This window comes from Zootermopsis nevadensis, unplaced genomic scaffold (assembly GCF_977971745.1).
Source record: "Zootermopsis nevadensis isolate Lab colony 2312 unplaced genomic scaffold, Znev_1.0 Znev_ptg000018l, whole genome shotgun sequence".
Classification (NCBI taxonomy): domain Eukaryota; kingdom Metazoa; phylum Arthropoda; class Insecta; order Blattodea; family Termopsidae; genus Zootermopsis; species Zootermopsis nevadensis.
The window spans coordinates 2,522,609-2,540,975 of NW_028259150.1; the positions used below are offsets into that span (position 1 = coordinate 2,522,609).

An 18,367-nucleotide genomic window follows, 5' to 3' on the forward strand; every position below is an offset into this window, starting at 1 on the left:
AATCTTTGTTTTAGGAAAAAGAATGTATCCTCCTTTTTTTGTGAACTTTATACAAACATGTGATACCTTGAGGCAACTAATGATACAGTGTCATCAAAATCCATCCTGACACAAGAAGTACACAGGTAACAGGATGAAGGAGGAAATGCTTATAATCTATAAGTACTGAAGAAAGTAATGAAAGTTAAGTCAGATACCTTGTTCCAGCTGATATATTTTGAATATGAAGCAAGTGTGATTACTTGTGATTTAAGATATTTGACCATTCCTTTACACTAGAATGAAGGAATGGATGTTCATCTCAAAATTAAATTTTATTTACATTTATAGAATTCATTAGGGGTCCGCAGTGGCCGTGCGGTCTGAGGCGTGGGTCTTGTGCCGCTTGATCGCAGGGGCCATGGGTTCGAATCCCACTCAAGCCATGGATGTTTTTCTGTGTTGTGCTGTCCTGTGTACAGGTAGAGGCCTTGCGACGGGCTGATCCCTCGTCCAAGGAGTCCTACCGAATGTCCATCGATCAAGCCAACTGAAAAGTTGGGGACGCGTAAAGGGTACCGGAAAATGTACAAACATTGTTAAACTGGAAAAAGAAGAATTCTTTATCGTCTCATCATACCAAGCAGCTTGATCAGCTGTAATGATTTAGACTTACATTTGGGAGGTAGCTGATATCAATTTCATCTAATTTGTCAATTCCAATGACTGGCTTTTCACGGTCTTTCTTAATTCCTCCAGTGAATGCCTGAATAGTACCTTCATAACATATACTTCAGTAACAATAGTCTTATAGTAATGATGTTAAGAATTTAATTAATATTGAACATAATATGTCAATTGTTTCTCTGGAGTGTGTGTAGGTTAGGGAAAGGGAAGACAGTTATTGGACACCACTCTGAATCCTAGCATTTCTCATTTAATACAATAAACCTTTGCAGTTGGCACAGTATAGTTACAGAAACTAAACAGGCATAATTGCACTAAGCGTTGTTAAGCTGTTTTGCAAAAAACACATTCAAGTCTTCAGAATTTTTGTATTTAAAACCATTTTCACAGTACAGCATATGTAAAGCACACTATACTGGATAATAATATATACATAACATACTGTAAATATGATACAGGAAGAGAAGACATAGTTGTGTGTAGAAACTCGTTTCCAGCTGTGAAATAAAATATGGATGGACTGAAATGACTCAAGGAATGGGAAAGATGATTATAGAATGAACTGCCATTGTACACAATTAGGGCTTCTTTCTTCTCAACTTCGTCTAATCCGCTGTCGAAGGAGCACTATGCTATTATATAATTTTATTGCAGGTCCAAGTTTCATTTCCATATGCTGAACAAGGTCATTCTGTGCCATCATTAGCAACGCTTCTCCATCAATTTGCTGTAACATAAATATATTTAAGGAGTAACACTTGTAAAATACCTGCTTACAGAATTTCCATAGTATTATGGAAAGATGAAATTACTTTAGTACATTTTTAAAACCCTCATGCAGCTGATCAATTTAGACAACATGGTATACAAAATGCTAAAAAAATTAGTTTCCAAATAAAGTCTTAATGATGCCACCGAAAAACTGAGAAGTAGTAAGGATGGGATGTGGATGAACAAAATTTAGGAATGTATCCATTGACAGGTTTTGGTACTGGCATTGTGATATTTTTGGGTTCTGCTACCTGAATATTATTTAGATAGTTAAAATCCTCGAGACAAAATCCAAAAGTTTGCGTCCTCTGAATTTCACAATACTCAGACTTGACTGTTGTACATAAACAGCCGAGGCTCAGAACAAACACACTTACCTGTTCCTTGAAATTATGGGCCACATGACAACAGTCTGGAATAGACCAAACAAACTGAGCCACTTGGTCTACGGACCACATGCTTGGATTGCCACTCTTCACTGCTTGAACATACTGGTTTAGGTAGCGTGAATGCTTGGCCCATACATGTGGGCTGAGGTGATCAGGTTTTACCTCATACCCTGGATTCATCACTGACTGTCGCATCTCTTGATGCAGGGGATTCATGTCTACGCTGGAAAGTATGGGAGTAGCAGTTGTTGTTATTGTTGTAGTAGCAGCAGTAGTAGTGATAGTAGTAGTGGCAGTTGTAGTAGTAGTAATAGGGGGCTTAGCTATAGCTGTAACCACATTCTCCTCTTGAGAAAGATGTCTTCTGTAACAACAATTTGGTTGTAATTTTTCTTGCCATATTATGTTCAGTTATCCTTTATGAAGTGGCATGTTTAATCGATTGGTTCATTGGTTACTTAATAACGATGTATCAAGTGCTGAATGAAATTATCAAGATAATTAAGTACAGTGAAAGAAGCAGTAATAACCAATTTCAGTATATGCTGTTTACCTGGAACTAAGGAAGACGGTACATTCAGTGTTATGGCAAAGTTTTTAACCGAGTACCTGCCAAACTCAAGTTTATATTACTGCTGTGCCAACATACTCAGTATGGTGCGCTGTGAAAGAATGCTTCATCTAAAGAGAATGTTCACTTATTTTTACCACTACACATAATGCATCCAAATCCAAAATAATATTTTAAGAAATACCATTACAGTGATATCTGGCAGACAGAAAATGTTTTACTGACTGTTGCAAATTTTGTGAAAATCAGTCACTTATTTCAAAAGTCAAAAGTAGGCACACAGGAAAGGTATCACTTCTTTCTTCCTTAATGAAGAAATGTATGCTAAAGACTTCCAAATAACTGCGATCAATGGTTACTAAAGCAAATGCATATTATCTGTGTGAAGTCTAAAGCCCAATTGGTTTTGTAAATGTTACCCGCATTATTGTCATTAAATATGCATCCTTCACGTGGTTTTTCTCAGTACACATAGGTCCTGAATGACAGAGACAGAGGTCTCTGAAATTTCTGCTTCAAATTGATGCAGGTAATCACCAAGGAGGATTTTATCACTATTAGTTGCCATGAAAGCTTCAAGTGGTTCCTAAGCCTATGTCTAATTGGAAACAGCATAGTTTTTCATTTCTTCAAGATCGCTAAGTGCCAAAGTATGAGCATTTAACACTGCTGGTGTTTCTCCGTCTTGCTGACACTATTAGAGTTCTTTCGTGTTGTAATAAGTAATGTTTAATTGCTTGCTGGGTATATGAATTTAAGACTTTTCTGTGGTTAATACCTACTAAACACCATCTAAGGGTATAATTGCCACATTTATATTGAATGTCTAAATTTAATAATGCCATATTTCATCAGCATTACACACATGATTCTATTTCATGGTACAAAAGTTGGATGTACCACACTTATCAGACTCACTGTAAACTTTTAAGTTGATCACAAATCAGCACCAACAGGATTCCAGTTAAATTTGTTGAAATGAAATTTATCGTAATTTTAATTCTTCATTAAAAAAATTAATTTCTATATGTATATATGGTGGAGAGAGAGTAGGGAAAGAGAATTTTGAAAATATGAAATTCAGTTTACATTAATTTAATCAACATCAGGAATTTCTGTCTCTGCACATATAATATGACAGTCTAAAAGGCAATTACTTTCTTCATTTTGGACTTTAATCATTATCTGATAGTGTTCTAAAAAGTCTTAAAATCACAACATTTCAAAGCATGGATCTTCCTTTCAAATGTTGATTTTTTAAGACTTTTTAAAAAAACTTTCAACAGATGATGGCCAAAATCTAAAATAAAGAAGTTAAACACATGAGGGGCAAAGTCCAAAATAAAGAAAGTAGTAATATAATATCACTGCTAAAGACATTCAGAGAACAGTTTAAAAGGTTTTGTATACATTGAACTTATTACCTTTTCTTTCTCCGCCTTTCACTGCTATCCTCATCATATAGCTTCCAATCAGGATCTTGTGATACAGCCTTTGGGTCTTCAGCTAACTCAATACGTCGCCACTTAGGTGGTCTCCCAACAGGGTTCTTACCCTCAGCAGGTTTGCTACATATTAAAATGTATCTGTATTTAGTTCTAAAATATCAACATTTCTTTGCTAGTCTATAAAATCACACTCTTGACAGTCTTCACCAGCAAATCAATCCAGTGATACTTCTCATCAAACCACCACTCTGGATTATTCTTCTATACCAGAGTATTTTGAAAATTTGTTAGAAATGAATTTTGTTTTTCTCATACGTAAGCAGAAACAAAAATACTCTTGTCTTTGTTATGAAATGAGACTTTTTGAAAATCAAGTTAATGAACTGATGTCATCAGCATACACACACAAGTAAGTTACCTGTTTAAGCCATTTAACTGCATACAGATTACTACATAACTCATGCATGCACATTTTAATTAATCTAACAAGTCCCTTGTATAGTGTGAACTTGGTAAACTTCTTATAGAATTATAAAGAATGTCACTGGTAGTGGTCCCACTTCAGAAGCCCGCCATTTGCCACATTGATGTTACTGGTGGTAAAAAACTGGGACGGTACTATAATTTCAATTGGCAACATTTCCATTATTCTTGTTATTTTATTCCACATGTATTTTGATCCTAAAGAATCATCTTCTATGAGTACCATACAAATTACACCAGACTTGTTTATTACATTTTCCTAGAGCCACACTTTCAGATATATGATAATTTTGCTATATTAAAATTCACATATATTGCACCAGTCAAGCTAAAATCAGCACTTTTATGTTGGCTAACTGCAAAATTTTTAATTTTAATTAGGAAATCTTGCTATATATTACACAAAAGCAACAAGTAATCTTAAGGTACAGATGTGGGAAATATAATAAATAGGAATGTATAACAAACATGCACTAAAAAGAAATACATATGCAATAAATAAAATCAAACAGGCGTACTCCGCAGAATACATTGTATAGCCAAAGGTGTTCCTCACATCTGATAGGTAAGGTACAAAATGAATTACTATTAATGCAATTAAAAATTCTGAATGTTTTAAAATTTATTTATAACAACAGAATTCAAGAAATTGAAATTTAAAATTCTGCAGTATGTGTACAATTAAAAATTTTTGGTAATAATTTACACTTAGCTAAAAACCATAGGCAATTTTTTCCAAGTGCGAACTTATGTGACAAATTTTTATAATCGTCTTCTAATTTTCTGAATAACTGTGCTAATTAAGGCATCATTTTTGTAAGCAGGGAAACAGATGATGTTTGTTCAGATCCAGCATAATCCAATTATAACTGTATTATGGCTGAATATATTTGGAAATAATGTTAAAATAATTATGTTATAAAAAATGTAAAAATTTCCATCTTAAAACTCAAATAATGTCTGAACAGATAGTTTGGGAAGTGCAGCTGAAATACATAACAGACAGACAGACAGACAGAAAATGCCTGAAAGTGAAAATAATTGTGATGAAGTGCTGATGAACTGACTTACTGCTGCTAACGATTTTAATTCATCGTTTGATAACTTTACCAATTCAAAGCTTCAAATAGTGTGAGATGTGCAGACAGTGAAATATACCATATGCGTCTTCCATTGTGGTTTAAAATAAGTCGGTTAGTACCAAACACCAAATTTACCTTTTAAAGACATCTCCAGAAGAAAAGTAAACAGCATAGGGAACTTGCTGTACTCACCTTCTCTCTTTGGATATTGTTTCTTCCTTGCTTTCTCCTTGGTCTGTTTTACTGAGAATCCTATCTGGAATAAGACCGTCCTTATTGAGGTTCTGGGGAGAATACGGACAGCTTATTGTAGTGTGATGACTCACATACTTGGCACCTTTTACATGTCCAAGTCCACGACAACCAGGTGTTGGACATTCAGGTGTTTCTACCATTTCTTCTGGAGCTGTAGGCAAAAGCCAGTCCATCATACAGTTACACTAAAACACTTAACCTCTTGAGTGCTGTAACTCTACATCACAATTTCTCAAAGGTCCAAGTATTTTGAGTGGAACTTTAATGCTCTCACAGAGGGGATATGGGCACAGACCCTGCACAGAGCATTTGCTAAATAACCTAGCATAGTCAATATAAAAATTCTCAGAAATCACACCAGATGGCAAAATGTGTACAAGGGCCATAAGAGTAGTAACTTGCAATATGTTCCTTGGTTTCACAGGACTTCAGTACAAAAGGAAGCAGAACAGTTTCAGTAGGAGATCTGTGTTATGGATATTGTATATTTTTTTACTTTATGAAGTGTGGGTATAATCCTGTTTAATACGAGTTTGTGACATTACTTAAAATATGGTATATTCAGATAATTCTGGCTGAAGTACACAAAAAGACAAGAGTTTTAATTTCCTTTTGTGATAATTCCCTAAGGCTAGATTTATGATGGGATTTGTACTATAATCATTGTTTTCTTATAGATTGTTTCAACAAGAACAAAGTCAAAGAACAGTTTCAAAGTACTATAATCCTTGAGAGTGAGGCTGAAGTAAATTTACAGAAACAGCAAAGTTTTCACTAAAAATATTGTATATGACAACATATTAATTTGACTGTTATGGCATACGCAGTCCAGCTGGCTATGTAATGCAGCAGCATACCACTAAACAATTAAACCACAGATCACAATTCCTCCGTCATCAGGGCGATCAACGGAGGCAGTATGACCTCTGAAACGTTGGTAAACATCGACCAGAGTACACAGCGCAACAACCCAGAAGACAGAAATCTTGATAGAAAATAGTCTTACTTAATGGTGGTTCCAGGGGATGTCCAGTCTTCTGACACCATCCCATAGGATTAATGTCAGGACTATCATCATCTATCCAGTAGCTGTATTGGTCTGGCCAACCATCAAACTTTATCCTGATCTGGTGTTCTCCAACATCATCCACTGTTGCCACCCGAATGAGCATAGGAACTCGCTTGTCAACACACTCTAGCTTCATACCACGACGAAAACCACTCAGCGGACGCTGTTTAAATGCTCGTGCCGGAGCAGCTACAGACTTGGTCTCTTTAAGGTAAGTTTCCCATGAGAAAGCTCTGTTACTTCCACCTTTGCTGTAATCTACAATATAAAGCTAAATTTAAGATGTGAAAGAGGTGATTTTGTGTTCATTTCAATCCAGGGTGGCAATATGGAGTACACACACAGTTAGGTAGACCTAATTAATAAATGTGTCTGAATGGAAAATAAATTATGAAAATCATTTAAATATAATTGTACCAACAGATAAAGGGATGTTTATACACAAAACATAAATGACAACAAGTGTATTAGGTCCAATGCTATGAAGGACAATGATTATACTTACTATTTGGTGGTGTAAGTGTATGTCCGTGTTCTTCACACCAGCCCACAGGATGAATATATGGGGACATTGGATCAGCCCAGTAGTCATATATATCATCCCAACTGTCAAAATGAACTAGAATTCTGTTATCCATCAGTTCTGCCACTGTTGCAACACACACTAGTGAAGAGTTCTTCCGGTCCACAGCCTCAAGTTTCATTCCCAGGCGGAAACCATTTGGACAGATGGACTGCAGGACAGATACAAGACATGTAGTAACATTGTTATGGGAATATTTCATTTGGAAATCATATACTTTCTGAATAAAAGTATGTTCTGGAGACTGGATGTGTCAGCATCTTCAGGTGAAATGCAGAGGCATATACTCTGTGAGGCCCATTAAGTAACTGTATCCATAGTGCCTTGAATTAGGCATTTCCTTCCACATCCTTTCTAATTCATCACACATTAATCATCTTAACATTTGATGCTATATAGTTTGAGCTACTGACAGCATCATTAAATGAACTATGAAAACTACAAGAGAATACACACAGTGTAAAATATTTGCTTTACGAAAAAAGACTATAAGTTCTGTCTGAAATAAAGTGTAGTCAATGTTTATTAAAACACTAAATATTAAAGTTATTATAAATGTACTTAGTTCAAAAGCACGTTTGTATTTTGTTAAGTAAGTTGCATTTGATTAATAAATATTAGTATGAACTTACAATATCAAATTTAATCAAAATCTATTTATCCAAAATGTTATGTGTCACAGCGTCAATTTCAGTACTGTTTAGAAAGCATTATACTACTATGACAAGTGAATATTACAAGGCAAAATCGTATGCACAGAGTTCTTGCATTAATATAAAAAAGGCATAATTTCTGGTCAGGTGCACTTGACTTATATTTTCCCTTCCATGTATGAGAAGTACAGGCTTATTGATGCCTGCTCTAAAGTAGAATACAACTGTAATAAAAATTCTGCAACTTACACTGCCAGTCTTATTGGCAAACAGATTTCGTGGGGCAGCCTGAGCTCGACACTGCTTCAAGTAGCTACTCCAGTTGAAAGTGGCAGGTGTGTAGCCTCGTGGGGGATGGAGACGATGATTATTCTTCTCACACCATCCCGCTGGAAATATGTCCATTGAATCTGCATTCACCCAGAAGTCATAGTTGTCTGAATAACCATCAAAATGAAGCCTTATTCTGTAACCTGCCAAACAAGATAGTTTTTAAAACTCCTGTGCAATTTTTTCCATTTATTATGTTTTTAAGATCACTAATACATACAGAGCTTACCTTGAACATCAGCCACTGTAAGAACACAATAATAGGATGGATGCTCAGGGTCAATCCCTTCCATTTTCATTCCAACTTTGAAGCCATTTTTTGAATATGGGAATGGATCTTTGAACAACTTTATAGGTGCTGCTTTGGCCTTGCAATGTTCCAAATACTTGGTCCATGAGAAACCACTCTTCCCAGTCTGCCATGGTAATCGTGGCTAGAAAAAAAATACGACAGAAGCTAAAAGTCACTATTTACTTTCGAGGGTATCTGTACAATCTGGCTAGGGGAAATTATATTTTTGATCTCAGGAGAATAAAGGGAGTATGGGTAGGAAAACATACTGAACTGACAAGTTGTCCACTTTGGCCTACATAACATGAATCCCCAACGTAGAAAAATATACCAACTCCAATAATTGTATGTCACATAATCTGTTCCTGATAGCCTGGGATACAGTCTGCAAAAACTGAATACACAGAAAATTAAAATAATGTTCCATTCTAGACCTTGAAAATATGGGTATTCCTGCCTCGTGGACTGAACTGGCCAGCATATAAGTTAAGTGTATAAACCATGAAATGAACTGTCATACCTTGCTTGCATCTTGTGTCCCATCATTGGACATATTTTCTTCTTCACTAAGGGTTGGTGTCTTTGAAGAAGCAGGGACAAGAACAGAAGAAGATGTCACAGTAGATGTTGACTGGAGAGACGCAGACAGCGTAGCTGACGTTCGGATCTTCCCGCCATCTCCCTGTTGCTGGTAAATGTTTAAGTTATTGTCAATATAAAATTATTACACATTCTTTCTTTCTGTCTGTACTGGAATTATTCATTATCTAACAAACAGAAGTGTGGGTTGTAGCTCTTCTATGTGTGAAGAACAAATTTATTCGTAACATGCTGGATTTTTGTGCTAAATATTTCAGGTTGAAAACCAACCACATCAAAGGACTGGCTATGCTGAGTGATGTATTTTGCCCTCAATCCTGTTCATATGTAATTTCTCAAATACACATGCACACTTTTTCTCTGTGAGTGATTACATTAATTACCTATGCATGTTAATGTTACAGCACTCACCTGCTGCTGCTGTGTGTTCTGCAACTGCTGCTGCATGAGATGGAGAAGTCTTTTCTTGCGTCGGCGGAGCCTCAGTTGCAGGAGATCTCTTTCTTTCTTACTCTGCGCAGCCTTTTTACTTGCAAATGCTGAAGCACATGTATGGCTGCAGAATCTGGAGCTCACAAATTCTGAAGCCAGGCCATAACAACCACAGCCCTCACAGCAATAAATATCGTCTGAAGTTCCAGTGGGCTTTGCTGTAAGAACATTCTTACTCACTGTTAACAAAACAACACAGAGATTAAAGAGGAAAATATATAACTGCCTATATTTGAGGATTTGTTTCAGTGACAAATTAAAATTCTATGAAATACAAGTTTCCTTTAGCATTAAAAATTTATATTCACATAATTTAATTGGCTAGTACTTTGAAGATTTTGATGCAAGATATACTTACTGATTTCTTATCCCACATATTTGTGGTCAGCACTGGATACATATAAAATAAAGATTCCATATTTGTATTTACCCAACTACTTACAATACAGAATGTTCACTGAGCAGCTTAAAAGGTATTAAGAGTTTAAAAAATCCTGTTATTATAAAACCCATCCTGGTGCACAAATGGTCTAAACTTGATGATAAATAACAATTATTTATTGTGTTAACATTCTCATTTGTTATCATATTTATCTCTGCTTTGTCTTATAATATATACTTGCCTGGCTCTGAACAAACATCACAACACAGTTCTTATTGTATATCAGTTTTAAGCTAGTATCTATATCTTTGTATCACCTGACTGATTATCAGTTCCTTCATCATCATTTTTCTTTCCACTTGCATCACTTTCTACTTCTGGAATGCTTACTGGTGCAGTTGGTTCATCTTTAACCCCACCATCAGTTTTTTTGGAAGACAGAAGTTTCTCATAGTCTTCATCATCTACCACCTCCATCATCCCAAATTCATTCAGGCGGAACTGAAATAGATCATCTCATTACATGACATAAATGTTTGGTTAATTACATATTAATATTTAAAAGATAAATAAGAAAATTATATACAATAAAACCATCTACATTACAACATAATACATGAATTATTACAGTAGTATACTAACCAATATGAAAATAACTGAATGACTTCACAATATAAAATGCAGTTTCTCTTTGGAATGAAGCCTCTTTCAGTAATATCATAACTTTTTAACTGCTGTATTAGACTTAGGAAAAAAATTTCTCCACAAAAATGTTAATTTATTTTATGAGAATACATGTTTCTCAGTTTATTTCACTTTTTAAAGCAATTTTTAATAACACATTACTGCAATGACATCTGCATTTTAATCTACACCAATTGTGCAGACCCATATTCTCTCATTCAGTGCAAGTTTTCAGATTTCCCCATTGTACATCAAATCTTGCCTTTTCCTGAATTTATTGTAGAACGTAAGATGAGTGGATGCTGGGTGTTTCCTGGGCTATCAGATGCAAGAAACTTCAAAATGCAGAAACATAAACATTAGCATACCTTAAGATTGCTTCCAGGTAAAGTTCCAATTCCATCTTTCCATTCCAGAACTTTCATTGGATCAAAATCTTCAGCATTTGTATCGGTTTGTTCAGCCTTTATATCTTGCTTTATAATTTCAATCTTGACATCATCTTCTGGAAGCTCCTTTTTCATTTTCTCTTTTACAGCAGACTCTTCCTTCAATGGATTCACTTTAATTAGCGTCACTTCATCATCAGTAGAGTTCACTTTATCTCCGTTATCCTTCACGAGGGTTGGACTGTTTGGTGAAAAAATGGCATCTACAGTTTCTTTCAGACACCTGTTCAAATCTTGATTTAACTTCCTCTTGTCATCTGAACTACTACTAGTGTTGTTGGTGTTGCCACTGCTGCTCTTGTTGTTATTAGCATTACTGTTATTAATAGCAGAATTTCTCCTGATGCTGCTTTCATCATCAGTAGCCAGTTTCTTTGGTGTTGCTGACATAGAAGTAGAAGCATCTTTCAGTGGGGTCAGAGTAGTTGAATCCGGCAGTAGTAACCCATTAGCCTTTATACTAGTTGTCTTTGTATTTGAATATTTGGAAATAGGTTGTAGGGGAGGTAGCTGTCCTACATTACCTGTTAATGGCTTTGCTTCTCTGAGCACTGGAAAGAACATTGAAAAATATTAAATATTTACTGTTCTGTCTGAATATATTTGCAAGGCCTTATTTATTGTTATCAAATAAAGAATGCAATAAAATAAACCGTGGATTTTAATAATAAGATCGAAACTTACCGGTAACAGATCCTTTCCCTTCAGTATGAATCTGTCCATTTGAGATCTTGAGATTTATCATGCCGCTCTTGCCTCCCCCAACTGTTGCTGGGATTGTCATAGGTACAAGGAGACTAGTCACTTTTGGTTGTTGAGATGATGATGATATAGTGGTGTTCCCAATGGGAGGCGGTGCTGGTGCTAACTGGGGAAGGACTGGGACAGGAGCCAACAAAAGCTTCTGATTAGTTGCTGGAACCAATCCTGCTGTTGGCAGTACAAGTTGAGGGCTTTCACCTGGTTTGCCAACTCCCATTCCTGGCTTGATGATAGTTCCCAAATAAGCAAAGGTATGTTTCCCCATACCAGGACCTCCTACAGAAACAGGAACTATGGTAGCAGAGGAGCCTGCTGGTGTTCGTGGTGCCTGAATTACAAAGTGTGGTTGTTGCTGCTGCTGTGACTGTTGTTGATCCAGAGTTGCAGGCACAAGTTTTGAAGAGCTGGTGGTGGTAGTAACCACAGATGCTGGAGTGATTGTAGATGATGCAACAATAGGAGCCATAGCCAACTTTGGGGCCAAAGTAGGAATGAACTGTGTGTTTGTTGTCACAAATTGTGGTTTAATGGCACTGGACACAACCTGTAATATAGTACGATTTGTATGAACTTTGCTTGAAAATGCAAAGCACATGTTTATGAATTATTTACTCACTGCATGTAACAAAATACAGTACTTGTGGGTTATTGGGACACATCGCTTTAAAAATAGTTAGGTTAGGTTAGGTTAATGTGTGCGGATAAATGACATATACTTGAAAGTTATTATATTTTATTTCAATAAATGACAACTAACCTAACCTAACCTAACCTAACCTATTTTTAAAGTGATGTGTCCCGATAATCCACAAGTACCCAAAATACTAAATGTTTTGTCCTCCATGACTGCCAATCAGGAATTGTATGCCGTCAATGTCTGTTGTTAAGCTGCTGCTATCCTGTGGGCACCAATGTACCAGTACACAGACACACAGTGCTAGAAAGCATTCACTATGCATGGTAAGAACTTGTCATTCCCTTTCACCTTATCAGCTACTGCATTCATGCTGATCTCAGATCTGTTTTTTCTTATGTAATCATTAGACAACTAGAAACTTAATATATTTTTTTAATCTGTGATGCAAACAGCAAACACATTAATATTCTATTCATATGGCAATGTCCTTCAACAGGATGTGACAGCAGTAGTGCACCTTTGTCAAGAAAAGTATTTGCTTCCTGATCCTCTACCTGTTTACAATATTAGTTGATTTGTTGAACATATGTAAAAGATAGGGAAAGGTCATCGCAGCACCCTGTGAGGTGAATGATGAGAAGCTAAAAATATCTGTACCTTCATTTTCTTTCATGTGTGCTTGCACAGTTAATGACAAAATTAGGTATTATATATAAAACAGCTGCATTAGTAAATGGTGCAAAAAATACTTGTGTGTACATTTTACACATGATTCTTGTGATAAATAATAAATAAAAGGCCCTATATTTGGACTGTCTCTCATGCTTATAATAACTAAGCTTAGTAACTTAAGAGATTGGAAAATGTGGTTTGAAACATACCTCTCACAAAAACAATTCTTCATAAGTGTAATAAATACCAAAATTGATAGACCATGATAAGCTGTAGATAGCCTCTGCTGGCCATCGCCTTCACTTTTCAGCTTATCACCAAAGGTAAATTGAATTATGCTGTATGAGCATTTAAACCTACAATTTTCTTACCCAAAACTTCCTACTCAAATCTAAACCAAATATAAAATAAGGTACTTAATTAACTAGATGGTGCATGGTCTTCCTTCAAAAATTTATAGTTGCTCAACTTGTCAAGAAGCTTTTGTGGAGTCTAAAGGTTCATTGTCATGTTCACAAAATCACCATTAGACCCTATTATGAACTATTTCAATCAAATTCACGCCCTAATATGTAATTTTATTAAGATCCATTTTGACATTATTCATCCATTAGGTCTTCATATCAATGGCCTGTTTAAAACAGACAATAGACTACACAAAGAAGAAGGCCTCCTAAGTGGTCTCTTTCCTTGAGATATTGTATGCATTTTTCATATCCATCATAGGTGGTACATGTCACCTTTTTGACCCTTGATTTAATCACCTCAATAATATTAGGCAATAAACTTCAAAGAAATCTTAATATCAGGGACCACCTCTATACCCATCACCACAGCTGTGATGTAACTGTATCCAGACCGCCACAGCCCATCTCTAGTGGGCAGAGTCAAGTGCTTGCTTAGCTTAGTCTTGCTTCCAGATTGTCCTATCGCTGAATTGCTTGAGCATGTTAATTGCTGGGTATATAAGGCTGACAGAGTGAAGCCACCATCCCTCCATCCCTATTAAGGTTTCAAGAGTGAAGTCTGATATAAACAGCTTCTGTTATCATCCAATCCATATATCATGTGGCTTTATCCAGGACATATATGCTACGTGCTCAGATTTGAACACAGGCTACATATATATATATATATAGGATGGTTCCTAAAACACCTATGATTTTTAACCAACTGACATGGTAGATAGCCCAAGAAGATTTCATTAATAAAATAATAATTTATAAATGTAGAGTTTTACAATGTTTAACATATTATTTTCTTGTTTTTAATGCCTGTATATCTTATAAAATAGCCAGTGACTTATGCCTCTTTGTCTGCGGTGTCCTGGGGAGGGGGGAGCTCACTGATGGAACTAGAAGTATAGATAACATTAATACATAGCCTGCCATTGAACACTGGTGAGCGGTTTAGTCAGGCTGCCTTGCTGTGTCTCGATCTGTTAATAGTACACGGTTACTATACTGTGCAGCTGTTCCTTAGTCTGTATTTTTCTGTAAAGAAAAAGCTTCCCAAGGTTTTGTTCCACAGGTCCCTTGGTTCTGCTCCTTGCAGACTCTGCAATGGGCCATATCACAGAAGTTGTATATGTCCTGACACTTCACCAGTACCACCATTGATCATGAGCTATTAGCAACATTGTTCACTAGTATCACTGCACCCAGTACTTTTTTATACTGGAGGAAAAAGCAGGAGTGTAGTCTTAAAAAAAGTGTTTGGGGTACATGGCACACAATTCCAGGTTGCAAGAAATGAGCATAAATCACATGACACAATTCTCATTGTTACTTAATGATGAATACCATTTTGGGAGAGGAATGTAGGAGAAAAGAAATTGTTACTTTTATCTAGAGAATTAACAATAAGATCTAACATCTAAAAAATAAAACTGTCACAACCAACTTTTAAAATTATATATGTGCAAAATTTCTGCATCTCTCTCAACTTGTTTCTTAAACTGCATAACAACACTTTCCGAAACCCAATGGATGGGATGATGACCATGAACAGTAAACTGAAAATTAAGGAACTGTGGTCTATTCTGGTATTACCCTAGCATCTTCCTAGAAGGACTGAGAAAAACCACAAAAGCTCAGTAACAGAAGCCATCAAATAAGCCAAGAATCAAACCTAACAAATATGACCATGCAGTTTGGTACCATTATAGTAATTTGTTTTGATTAAACACTAGCAATATCTGCTGCATGAAATTTTCATGTTTAACCAAAACACTGCTGAATGAAATAAGGGACAGAATGCATGGCAACTCTGTGCAATCTGAAGGGCCTTATCTCTTTCCTCCTGTTCTGCAATATCCCATTTTAATATCTTACAATAATTTTTATATTAAATTTACTTGAGTTCCAGTTGAAGTAGTTGAAACTGGCATAGTCCCAGCACTACTGCCTCCAACACGCATTCCTGCAGGCCCTTGAATGTAGAGGAGTGGAACCACACGAGTGCCTGCCGGCTGCTGCGCAGAAGATGCAGCTGCAGCCAATGGAGACTCTGATGATATGTTTGCTGCATTCTCTGGAAGTTTTACTGAAGGTGCCTCACATGAAGAAGCAGATACCTGTGGTGTTGCCATTGATGATGTATTCATCCTAACATCAAAACAAGTCCTCAGAGTCATTATAGTATCTTACTATGCTTGAAGACTATACTCTCTAATCTGCCTTTAAATTTAAGGAATGAACTTTCTCAGCAATAGGTGCATAGACAAATGTAAATAGTGTTGGACACCTTCCTTGTTGAATAATCTTTTACATGTTGAAAAACTACACATTCTTGAAATTTGGTGACAGCAATCAATCCATTTTCTAGTTTAATGGAATTGGAACATATTGTTCAAGACTACTTGAACAAATGTTGGTACTTTGTCTGCTGCTGAGATGGTGTGTCAGGATAGATTTCATGGACATTTCATTTTCTTTATCACACCTCAACATATTATTCCTTGAGATGTAAGGAATAGCATATGCAGTGAGAGATAGGGAACAAGAAAGCAAAGTTCCACACATTCTTTTCAGTAGCAGTAAGTGGAGTTACCAGCCGTTAAATAATGTGGGAACTAAATTCTGACTGTCCAATCTGTTGGCATTAACTTTGCAAACTGAACTATCATGGATCATTTCTAGTTAATCATTATACAAATTCAGACAATAATTCAACATACTGAGATTCAAATCATTTCAAATTATTTTAAAATTATTTTGTACGAAGATATAACACAAAAATATGTTCTTATGTGCAGTATAATGTTCATACATAGTATACCCAATCAAACGAAGGTAAATATCAAAGTTATACCAGATACATTAATTATTAATCATTTAAAACAGTTCTCTAAAACATACATTTTTAAAGAATGTTTTACCAAACAATTTAACTGCAAGACCTGTTACATAAATGTATATTTAATGAACAATAACAAGGCTATGTTAATGAGTAATAATAAAGGTACCTTCTATGGTAATAAAGTAATGAAAACTGATGCAGAATCCATAAAAAGTTTTGTCTGCATGGGGATACTGCTTGTTAAAGAGTTTTAAACCTAAAACTAATAAATCAATTACATGAAAATATAGACCTCAGTGACCGAATTTTTAATTATAGTAATAGTGTTGTAAAATAATGATAAGCAATCATTTATATGAATATGTAAAATAATAGTTTTATTACACTTCCTTCAAACTTGGATAAATTTTATAATCACATGTGTTGATTGTTTTGAAACTTTATGACACAAGTCAGTTAATGCACATTTTTTGCAGTGCCTGGCGATCATAAAGCAATATATTATTTATATTTCATTTCACTGCGTTGCACTTTTCTTTTTTCCTACACTCGCATGTTGGCCTATTCATTTTAACAAGCCATTCCTTTGGCTTGCAAACGGCTGCGATTTTTTACTTTACATAAATTTCTTTCACATCTGTTTAAAGGCCTGTTGCTTTTTAGTTTCGTTTACACTAAACACGCGTGAAACTTTTGCAATGTGATGAGGTCATTATAAGGCATTTAAATAATTTTTGAATTTCGATAAATATACTTTCTTGATGCAATCTGTACTACTCGAATCGTTCGTTAACGGCGTTTACGCTTTGTTCCGTATGTCACTTTATCAGTTTTGCCCCGAAATAAATGAACGGTGTAAGGAATAAATGTACTTATCGAAAGAATATGTACTAAACTATTACTGAAGACGATTTCCTGCCGTTTTCCACAACTTATTTCTGTGCAAACAAAATTTCATTTTAATCAGGCTATAACGGGAGGAACGATACCTTCAGCAACACATTATCCCATGTATAGAGTCCGTCGCACGAGAAAAGAAACTTCGTGACTACAAAATGATAATATAAAATTAATTTAAAAGTTGAGAAAATTTTTGAGAGCTTCAAAACTAATTACAACTAACAGTTTCAAACGATTTTCTTCATATTATTTTTTTAAAAGCGGCCTTTGATAACGAAATGAATGCTACATACCTTCATCGGATGGCGGTGCCACGGGCTTACGCTCTGTCTCCAACATGAAACAGAAGGCAGTGGATAAGGTGTAGGCCTTATTGACGTCAGTAGTTTCTCCAAGCTACGACTGTTCTACAAAGCGCGCCAAACACGCATTCTCGGTAAAAATGCAAAGAATATTATATACGGACAGGAATTCGAATATTTCAGATATTTTTTAGTCCCTGAGAGGATTCATGCAAAAGAAATCGATTTAATTTGCTCCATGCTTCAAGACCTATTGTAGTGTCACCTCGATAACGAATGACAAAATCAATACCAATGGCCAGATTTAATTTTCATCTCGAACCAGACCTACTTCTATATATAATTGTTGCCTGAATATCTATGCTGGTAATCCGTGTTTGTAGTGTAAAGATGAGCGTTTTCTGTTGTCATCGTTCAGTACTCAGTATAAGAACTTATTGCGTAGAATTTTCCCATATTGTGGATTTCATATTTTGTGGTTGTAACTGTGAACAGATGAAATATGTGGAATAAAAATGTCGGTTAGGATATTTGTAATATCTTAGAATGAGGATAGTCAGCAATTTTAAAATTACAAATATAATGTTACAAAATT

General features: G+C 35.6%; 1 protein-coding gene across 3 annotated transcripts; it reads right to left on the reverse strand.

Annotated features, from left to right (window-relative positions):
- Positions 1–1,020: 1,020 nt before the first annotated feature.
- Positions 1,021–17,850, reverse strand: l(3)mbt (lethal (3) malignant brain tumor). 3 transcript variants are annotated; one of them, XM_022059961.2, is made up of 15 exons: positions 17,764–17,850; positions 15,627–15,876; positions 11,884–12,505; positions 11,119–11,750; positions 10,384–10,567; positions 9,604–9,863; positions 9,113–9,274; positions 8,530–8,734; positions 8,220–8,443; positions 7,240–7,468; positions 6,672–6,992; positions 5,603–5,816; positions 3,822–3,965; positions 1,815–2,190; positions 1,021–1,393 (listed from the first exon to the last, which is right to left on the reverse strand). In XM_022059961.2, the coding sequence occupies exons 2-15, from the start codon at positions 15,873–15,875 to the stop codon at positions 1,262–1,264; spliced, it is 3,954 nt and encodes a 1,317-aa protein (XP_021915653.2). In that variant the 5' UTR covers position 15,876; positions 17,764–17,850; the 3' UTR covers positions 1,021–1,261. The 3 variants fall into 3 exon arrangements, with proteins under 3 accessions (XP_021915653.2, XP_021915652.2, XP_087207174.1); XM_022059960.2 differs by having other exon boundaries at positions 9,113–9,280; XM_087351048.1 differs by lacking the exon at positions 17,764–17,850 and adding an exon at positions 16,737–16,879 and having other exon boundaries at positions 9,113–9,280.
- Between the last annotated feature and the right edge of the window lie 517 nt (positions 17,851–18,367).